Source organism: Schistocerca americana, chromosome 2 (genome assembly GCF_021461395.2).
Source record: "Schistocerca americana isolate TAMUIC-IGC-003095 chromosome 2, iqSchAmer2.1, whole genome shotgun sequence".
NCBI lineage: Eukaryota > Metazoa > Arthropoda > Insecta > Orthoptera > Acrididae > Schistocerca > Schistocerca americana.
The window spans coordinates 542,472,269-542,482,162 of NC_060120.1; the positions used below are offsets into that span (position 1 = coordinate 542,472,269).

The following is a 9,894-nucleotide window of genomic DNA, read 5'->3' on the forward strand; positions in this document are numbered from 1 at the left end:
AACACACACACCGATGCCCGAGGGAGGACTCGAACCTCCGGCGGGAGGGGCCGCTCAGTCCGTGACATGGCGCCTCTAGCCATGCGGCCACTCCACGCAGCACGCTTTCCCCTCGTATACTTGTGGAGTCAGTTATTTCCTGTGTCCATAATCACCGATTAGCCAATACTATAGTAAGAACATTTCACCTCTTTTATTCTGTGGTTGCAGTTTCCGACGTACTCGATGTGAATTTACTTCAAGAGAAGTACGGTCGACTCCTAAAGTTTTCAAAATAAAGAAGCTGTCTCACTAATGTTCAGCTACTCTGTACGAATTTCCGTTGGTGATAATCTCAGCAAAGCAAAGAACTTTGTAATACGGTGCTCTGATTCATCAATCTGAATGAAACCCGCGCAACACGGTTGCATTAATAAGTTATACAAATAAAAATCGTTCTTTAGATCAAGCTGACGCTTAATTTAAGTCATTTTTCAACGCTTACAAACTTAACGAAAGCCAAATTTCTTTGTTACCAGTGTCATCTCTGTGCCTGGCCGAGGCGTTTTTACCATGCTGCGTTATGTAAGCACCTGCGATGCGACGGTGGGTCCGTCAGACAGCGTTCCCAGCCAGCGGCAGTGCCCCGCTTGCGTGGGTGGCTGTCCAGGGCCGCTACAGCTACAACTGATGCGTCTGACGCAGCGCGCGACCTGCTAGCTTCCCGAGAGACTTTCTAAGTTGTGCTGGGGAGAAACCTCTTGACCCGCCTAAAGACATCAAAATTATACATAACTCACTTCTTCAATTATACCGTCCCGCAGCAGAAGAGGGAACGGACGGTTCTTTAAAGTCGATATCGCGTATCTACGTTAAACTATGCTCTATAGTGCACATATTGCTTTCTGTGTGAATACATACGCCCCACGACACCTGGCAAACTCGATGCTTCTAGTGTCCGATGTAAGATCTATCTTTTCCAAAGCTAACGCAACACACTTCAGTCTCACGAAGCCCGGCTTTAAGTTTTTTGCAGCTCAAAAGGTGTATTTTGAAGATAGTCGGCAGGGGTTCAGGAAATATGTATCACTCCAATACTCTCTATTCCCAAGATACTGTTAACACAGGATAGCAAGGCTATCTTCTAGCCGTTTTCTTCACTTTATCGTTTGGCCCCGATGCATTCAACCTGTTTCCAATAACTTCCAAATTCTTATCGTTTGAAATATAGTCTTTCCTAGGCTATTCCAACTCAGTTTATCACATGCAATCCTCACCGTTCACAGTACCAGATAAAAAGGTGAATGTCGCTGAGCCGTATCGCGAATCGACCTATTGCTCTAGGCTTTCACAAGCGCGTCGTCTGCGCCACATACCTACTCTACGTGCGGCCATGAGACCGCGAGCTGCATTTTTACATCTCTCCATTAATACCTGGTGAGAAGTTTTAAAAGTGGTTGCCTATATGTAGCAGCACTGTTGTAACTGCAATTACGACTCGTTATAACTTCAGCAATGCTAGTTAAATGGGCGGACCGCTGAGAGAATTCTATACCCGCTATTATCATCAAGCAGTTTAAATAACTTAATCTGTCTGACAACATTCGGCTGCCAGTGGTAAACCTTCCTCCTAATTACAAGCATTCTGTTTACTGTGTTGGTCCCTGGGTGTGACAAGTGAATAAGGACATAACGACCTTATATTCAGTACCGAGCGAGATGGCCCAGTGGTTTGTATACTGAACTCGCATTCGGGAGGACGACGGTCCAAACCCGCGTTCGGGCATCCAGATTCAGATTATCCGTGATTTCTTTAAATCACTCTACCCAAACGCTGGGATGGTTCCTTTGAAAGAACACGGCGATTTGCTTCCACACACGCGCCACAGTCCGAACTTGTGCTCCGTTTCTAACGACTTCGACGTCGATGAGACTTTAAACCCAATCTTCCTTCCTTCCTTCCTTCATTCCTCATATTCGGTAAATTTTGCCGTTGTGGACAGTGTAAAGTTTTCGTGTGACTTTTGACACTCCACCTGCAACCTGAGGGATGCCCCGTATCGAGTTGACCCAGCCTGGACTCCCTAACCCATTAATGGGATACCTTCACACTGAGGCGCCAAAGAAACTGGTATAGGCAAGTATTTTCAGATACAGAGATATGTAATCAGGCGATATGGCCCTGCCGTCGGCAACGCCTATGTAAGACTGGCGCAGTTGTTAGATCTGTTACTGCTGCTACAACGACAAGTTATGAAGATTTAAGTGAGTTTGAACGTGGTGCTATAGTCGGCACATAAGTGGTGAGACACAGTATCTCTGAGGTAGCGATGAAGTGGGGATTTTCCTGTACGACCATTTCACGAATGTACCGTGAATAACGGGATTCCGGTGAAACATCAAATATCCGAAGTCGCTAATGCCAGTAGAAGATCCTGCGAAAACGGGACCAACGACGACTGAAGAGAATCGTTCAATGTGCAACCCTTCCGCAAATTGTTGCAGATTTCAATGCTGTGCTATCAACAAGTGCCAGCGTGCGAACGTCATCGATATGGGCTTGCAGAAGCAAAGGCCCACTCGCGTACGGCTCGCCTGGGCCCGTCAACACCGACATTGGACTGTTGATGACTGGAAACATGTTGCCTGGTCGAACGAGTCTTGTTTCAATTTGTATCGAGCGCATGGACGTGTACAGGCGTGGAGACAACGTCATAAATCCATGGAGCCTGCATGTCAGCAAGGGACGGTTCAAGCTGGTGGATGCTCTGTAATGGTGTGGGGCGTGTGCAACTGGAGTGATATGGGTCTTCTGATACGTCTAGCTATGACTCTGACAGTTGACACGTACGTAAGCATTCATGTCCATTGTGCATTACGACGGACTTGGGCAATTCCAGCAGTACAACGCGACACCCCATACATCCAGAATTGCTACAGAGTGGCTCCAGGAGCACACTTCTGATTTTAAGCACTTCCACTGGTCATCAAACTCCCCAGACACGAACATTTCAGAGCGCATCTGGGATGCCTTGCAACGTGCTGTTCAGAAGAGATCTCCACCCCCATGTACTCTTACGGATTTATGGACAGTCCTGCAGGATTCATGATTTCAGTTCCCTCCAGCACTACTTCACACATTAGTCGAACCCATGCCACTTATTGTTGCGACACTTCTGCGTGTTCGCGGGGGCCCTACACGATATTAGGCGGGTGTATCAGTTTCTTTGGCTCTTCAGTGTATTGAACTCGGTAGTGCTGGCTATAAGCCCAAAAATTTTCTACTTCTTGCAAATGCAGCAATATTGTGTTAACGTATTGTAGGTCTCTGTTCTTTTACGAGGTGCCAGGAATTTTTACTTGTCCCTTCTTATATCGTTGAAAACTGAGTGGTACTGTAGGAAGGCGAGTAGCTAATACGTAAATCTAATTCTTAGATTATAATATTTAGCTATTTGTTCTCACGCTATACTGCGTGTGTTAAATTTGTTACGAGGGTTGCCCAGAAAGTAATGCACCTCATTTTTTTTCTCAGCCAAAAACAATGCTACAAATGTGAAACATTACGTATGTATTATTGGAAGTCTCCTAAGTAACCGTGCCAAGTTTCCGTTACTTCCGACAGTAAGCGTAGCTGCAGGACAGTTTCAAAATGGCGTTTGTAGGTTATGTACGTTACAAGCAACGTGCCATCATTGAATTTCTCACTGCAGAAAAAGAAACTGTGGGGAAGATTCACAAACCCTTGTGCAAAGTCTATGGAGCATCTGCTGTCGGCAGAAGCACAATTACTCGCTGGGCACGGAGGGTGAGGTCATCAGAAGGCGATTCGGAGGAGCTCCACTATTTGCAGCGGTCGGGGAGACCATCCACGCCCGTCACACCTCACCCACTTGACCTAACTCCCTCCGACTTCCACTTGTTTTTTCCATTAAAGGAAGCCACTGGTGGAAGACATTCTGATGACGATGAGGAGGTGATTCACACAGTGAAGCACTGGCTCCGCCACCAGGATAGGGATTGGTACCGACAGGGCATTCGCACTGCAGGAAGGCCATAGAACAGGATGGAGATTACGCGGAAAAATAGTGTGTGTAAATAAAACACCAGTCTTCTGTATGCGTAATTCTCATACTTTCAATAAATAATTGTTGAAGAAAAAAAAACAGTGCATTACTTTCTGGGCAACCCTCTATGTTTGTAATAAGTCTTGTGTATGTTTTAGAACCAGGTAATTTGTGTTACTTGGCCGTGTTCTTCTAGGGTGTCACGACCTCTACCACCTGGTGCGAACCGCTTGCAAACCAGCAGACTACGAGTATTTTGTAAAAGTTTTATATTCAAAATTTTATTACAGTTGATGTATGTACACATAAAAAAAGTTTTGCGTCACCTCGGTCCCCAGAGCTCCTTTGTTGAGAACCCTTCCTGGCACAAAGTACAGACAGTTGGAATAGAGATCAACATAAACATTATTTCCGCCCTTTTTATTGCTCATGAAAACCACACACTGCATATTGTGCCAACATATTGCGCGACCTTCGGAGGTGGGGGTCCAGATAACTGTACACACCGGTATCTCTAATAACCAGTAGCACGTCCTCTTGCATCGATGTATGCATGTATTCATCGTGGCATACTATCCACGAGTTCATCAAGGCACTATTGGTCCAGATTGTCCCACTCCTCAACGTCGATTCGGTGTAGATCCCTCAGAGTTGTTAGTGGGTCACGTCGTCCATAAACAGCCCTTTTCAATCTATCCCAGGCATGTCGCTAGGGTTCATGTCTGGAGAATATGTTGGCCGCTCTAGTCGAGCGATGTCGTTATCCTGAAGGAAGTCATTCACAAAATGTGCACGATGGGGACGCGTATTGTCGTCCATGAAAACGAATACCTCGCCAATATGTTGCCGATATGGTTGCACTATCGGTCGGAGGATGGCATTCACGTATCATACAGCCGTTACGGCGCCTTCCATGACCACCAGCGGGCGGCGTACGTCGGCCACACATAATGCCACCCCAAAAGAGCAGGGAACCTCCACCTTGCTACATTCACTGTACAGTGTGTCTAAGGCGTTCAGCCTGACTGGGTTGTCTCCAAACATGTCTCCGATGATTGTCTGATTGAAGACATATGCGACAGTGCATCGGTGAAGAGAACGTAATGCCAATCCCGAGCGATCCATCCGGCATGTTGTTGGGCCCATCTGTACCGTGTTCCATGGTGTCGTGGTTCCAAAGATGAACCTCGCCATGGATGTCGGAACTGAAGTTACGCATCATGCAGCCTATTGCGCACAATTTGAGTCACAACATGACGTCCTGTGGCTGCACGAAAAGCAATATTCAACATGGTGGCGTTGCTGTCAGGGTTCCTCCGAGCCATAATCCATAGGTAGCGATCATCCACTGCAGCAGTAGCCCTTGGGCGGGCTGAGCGAGGCATGTCAAAAATGGCTCTATGCACTATGGCACTTAACATCTGAGGTCATCAGTCCCCTAGACCTAGAACTACTTAAACCTAACTAACCTAAGAACATCACACACAGCGATGCCCGAGGCAGGATTCGAACCTGCGACCGCAGCAGCAGCTCGTTTCCAGACTGAAGCGCCTAGAACCGCATGGCCACAGAAGCCGGCCGAGGCATGTCATCGACAGTTCTTGTCTCTCTGTATCTCCCCCATATCCGAACAACATCGGTTTGGTTCACTCCGAGACGCCTTGACACTTCCATTGTTGAGAGCCCTTCCTGGCACGAAGCAACAATGCGGACGCGATCGAACCGCGATATTGTCCGTCTAGGCATGGTTGAACTACAGACGACACTAGCTGTGTAACTCCTTCCTGGTGGAATGATGTAACCGATCGGCTGTCGGACTTCCTCCGTCTACAGTGAGGAGGTTGACGGCTTGGCTTAGGTGCTGCGGTGCTTTTAGAAGAAATGTGGAAATGGAACGCTCATCAACGGATAACGTGTGGGAATGGTCTCGGGGTATAGGTAAGAGAAGGTCAGAGAGTTCTGGATCTGCTTGACTAATACAAGAAAGATGATGAGGTTATTAGGGACGAAGAACAACCTCGGATTCGGGAGGGGAAGGATTCTGTCTTTGTCTTTTTCAGAGCAACTACCACAGTGTTTTTCTAAGCGATGCATCAGGAAGGCCACTAAGGTTGTACCACGATAGTGTATGGTGTGTACAGCACTGAGAATAGCGTGATAAATCGAACTAGGAAGTACTAGTGGCCCAGGAATGGAAATTATTCTTTCTCTCTTTCATGTTTAAAGTCTTTATATGAATGGAAACCTCCGACACAGTGCGTCATAGACTCCCCTCAACGAAAATTACATTTTATTAAGTATTCTACTTCAATAGTGTGCAAAGCTTGTTTCCACGGCGTTACTCTCCCTTTTTTACCGTCGTAATTATCGGAATCGTCTGAAGCTATTTTCAGACTTCTGCTGAAGGGGAATGGCTGATATCACGAAAGCTTTGCTCTTGGCAGCGGTAACGTTATTAGGGAGTCGACGGTAGATCGATCACTTTTGCGGTACTTACGAAAAATAATCTCATTTTCATTGGACAAATTTCGTATTTTATTTAGAACTGAGGAAAAGAAACCGTATAACCAAGTTTGAACGCGGGGAGCAAACTAGAAATCAACTTGTTACAGATTTTCCTGTTAAACTGAGAGAAACTGAAAGATAGCGCGAAACGCACGTGACAGTGGCGGCGCCGCTGCCCAGGTTGAAGCGCAGCTGAAGGCGGCCGCCGACCAGCGCCAACCACAGGAAGTCTCCGCCTCCAGCTCGTCCTCCCCCTCCAGCAGACAGAAGCACGCCGTCCGGCTGCTCTGCCAGGAACCACAGATCCAGCGACAGCGCCGCTCCAGCGCCCTCGGGCCACGCCAGCTCCAGCGAAGAACTGCCGTCGAGCGCTGCCACGAACGTGCTGCCCTCTACGAACGGAAGGACGCGTCAGTCCTCAGGCCCCCACTGGCCAGACAGGCAGCCTTTTGTAGAAGGCACGCACGCACGCACACACACACACACACACACACACACACACGGTACATACCCGTGTCGCAGGCGGCTCCGCGGCTGCAGTTGCAGAAGAAGCCACCCCCACCCAGCGGCTCACAAGTCGAGCCGCCCACGCAGGGGCTAGAGGCGCACGGGTCGAACCGGCTGGACGAGCAGGAACCACCTGCGGGCACCCGCAACCACCTCTGAGGCTTTCTGCACGCTACACCACACTGTACACTCCTGTCTGGAATGTGCACTTCTCTAAGATCACTAGAATATTTTATCTCACGAAATACAGTACAAAGAGTTATTCCCAGGGCCGGTTATGGAACACTTTTCTATCTTTTTCCCTTCCTTCTTGTCCCATGGTATAGTTTCACCTGTGCCAGTTCTTGTTACTAATTGTAATACACACTGTACACAAATCTTACACTTGGAAACTCCCCGGGTTCCCGGGTTCGATTCGCGGCGGGGTCAGGGGTTTTCTGTGCCTCGTGATGACTGGGTGTTGTGTGATGTCCTTAGGTTAGTTAGGTTTAAGTAGTTCTAAGTTCTAGGGGACTGATGACCATAGATGTTAAGTCCCATAGTGGTCAGAGCCATTTGAACCATTTTGAACCTCCTTTCTGCTTGACGCCCCAGTGGCCACTACTAATTGTGACAAGTCCTGTATAGAAATGTTACAGTAATGGCTCCTTTGGCTCCCCTGTTAGCTTGGCGCTCCAAGCATCGACTTGTCTCTCTTCGGCCTTAAAGTAGCCCTGCTTATTCGTAAATACCACCAGGGCTTCAAAAGACTTATTTACGAAAACTACAATACATACAAAATAATGACACATATCAGTCGATACAATATCTCTCAGTTTCTATTCAGAATACGCGCTGCGGTACAGTTATAAAGGAGATAAGTAGGGGTAACCCTTTCAGAACATGTAGACGAATCATCCGCTCCATTTAGCTTCATCGAATTACTTCACACCTGTAGATAAGGAACCCAGTGAACAGCTCTGCACAGCAGGCTGATGTCTTTGCTTAACGTTTTCTGTTTGGATTGCCTGCGTTTTTCGGTGTCCTATGCACTGTCCTTTAGAGACGCATGCACGTCTCAAGGTCACTGAATACTATGCACTGAAGGGATCGCTGGCTCTTGTCTTCTGAATTATATATGTGGTGACTGTTCCTTCAGACATGTGACATGCACACCATGCTGGAACTTTTAGGGAAATCGGCGAAATGCCATGAGTAATGAAGGTAATGTTAATGGCTCTGAGCACTATGGGACTTAACATCTGAGGTCATCAGTCCCCTAGAACTTAGAACTATTGAAACGTAACTAACCTAAGGACATCACACACATCCACGTCCGAGGCAGGATTCGAACCTGCGACCGTAGCGGTCGCGCGGTCCAGACTGTAGCGCCTAGAACCTCTCGGCCACACCGTCCGGCGAAGATAATGTTAATAGCAACGTTAATAGCACATAGATAAATTGAGAATTTGGATCTGACCAGAGACTTGCTATGGTAATCCGTACAGCAGCAAAGACCACTGTGTACAGCAACTGCCAACTAAGAAGGAGACATGAGTTCGAATTGCTGCCTAGTATTTAGGAGACTTGAGTTCGAACCCCGGTCTGGCACAAATGTTCAACTTGCCTTATTGATTTAAATTTAATGCCCACTTTAAATCCTTTGTATGTTAATTGACAGTGGTTTCAGGATCAAGCATCACATACACATACATCAGATCCACCTGAAGACTGACACTTTGAGAACAGTGACTTGGAGCTGGGTTGGCTGACCTGTGGTGAGGTTGCGGAGGCAGCCGGGCGGCCGCAGGCAGCGCGGGTCCCCCGCGGGGCAGGGCGGGCAGCGGCGCACCGCCACGGCGGCCCTGCGCGCCGCCGCGCCAGACAGCGCCACCCGCAGCCCGCCCACGCGCAGCGCGCGCACGCAGCCCACCAGGCCCGAGGAGGCGCCCGCGTTGCCGTACACCCTGCACCAGCACAAGCGCACGCTCTGTTCTCCGCTCACGAGGCGCTAGGCAGCACTGATTATACGGCAGCGACAACGATACACACGCTGATTAGCACTGCCCACTGACACGCACGGCGGACAGTAGCAGAGAATACGCATATACAATAAGTAAAATAAATTACTCAAACTTTAGAAGAAATTCCAGTATACAAACAGAAACAAATATTGGCAATCTGGCTAAACAGAAGCCTCACAGAAAAGGATACGGAGAAATACGAACAACAGACAGAAACACTGCACAGTGATGCATAGGCGTCCCCAAGAATCTCATCTTGAGGTACAGATTTTTTACTCGTTGCAGAATTCTCATACATTTTGTGACGTAACTCGACGATGTATGCTGCCTTCAGTGGTGAGCCATGTTGTTGTTGTCGTTGTTGTTGTTCTGGTCTTCAGTCCTGAGACTGGTTTGATGCAGCTCTCCATGCTACCCTATCCTGTGCAAGCTTCTTCATCTCCCAGTACCTACTGCAACCTACATGCTTCCGAATCTGCTTAGTGTATTTATCTCTTGGTCTCCCTCTACGATTTTCACCCTCCACGCTGCCCTCCAATGCTAAATTTGTTATCCCTTGATGCCTCAGAACATGTCCTACCAACCGATCCCTTCCTCTAGTCAAGTTGTGCCACAAACTCCTCTTCTCCCCAATCCTATGCAATACCTCCTCATTAGTTATGTGATCTACCCATCTAATCTTCAGCATTCTTCTGTAGCACCACATTTCAAAAGCTTCTATTCTCTTCTTGTCCATACTATTTATCGTCCACGTTTCACTTCCATACATGGCTACACTCCATACAAATACTTTCAGAAACGACTTCCTGACACTTAAATCTATGCCCGATGTT

At 47.8% G+C, this 9,894-nt stretch overlaps 1 protein-coding gene across 1 annotated transcript in view; it reads right to left on the reverse strand.

Annotated features, from left to right (window-relative positions):
- The window catches only part of LOC124594155 (agrin-like), a 47,508-nt gene extending 38,192 nt beyond the window's left edge, over window positions 1–9,316 (reverse strand). The window contains exons 1-4 of the mRNA XM_047132510.1: window positions 9,240–9,316; window positions 8,811–9,004; window positions 7,063–7,191; window positions 6,706–6,943 (exon numbers count right to left, since the gene is read on the reverse strand). Coding sequence (XP_046988466.1) covers window positions 6,706–6,943; window positions 7,063–7,191; window positions 8,811–9,004; window positions 9,240–9,316 — 638 coding nt within the window. The remainder of the gene's footprint in view (window positions 1–6,705; window positions 6,944–7,062; window positions 7,192–8,810; window positions 9,005–9,239) is intronic.
- Window positions 9,317–9,894: the final 578 nt, after the last annotated feature.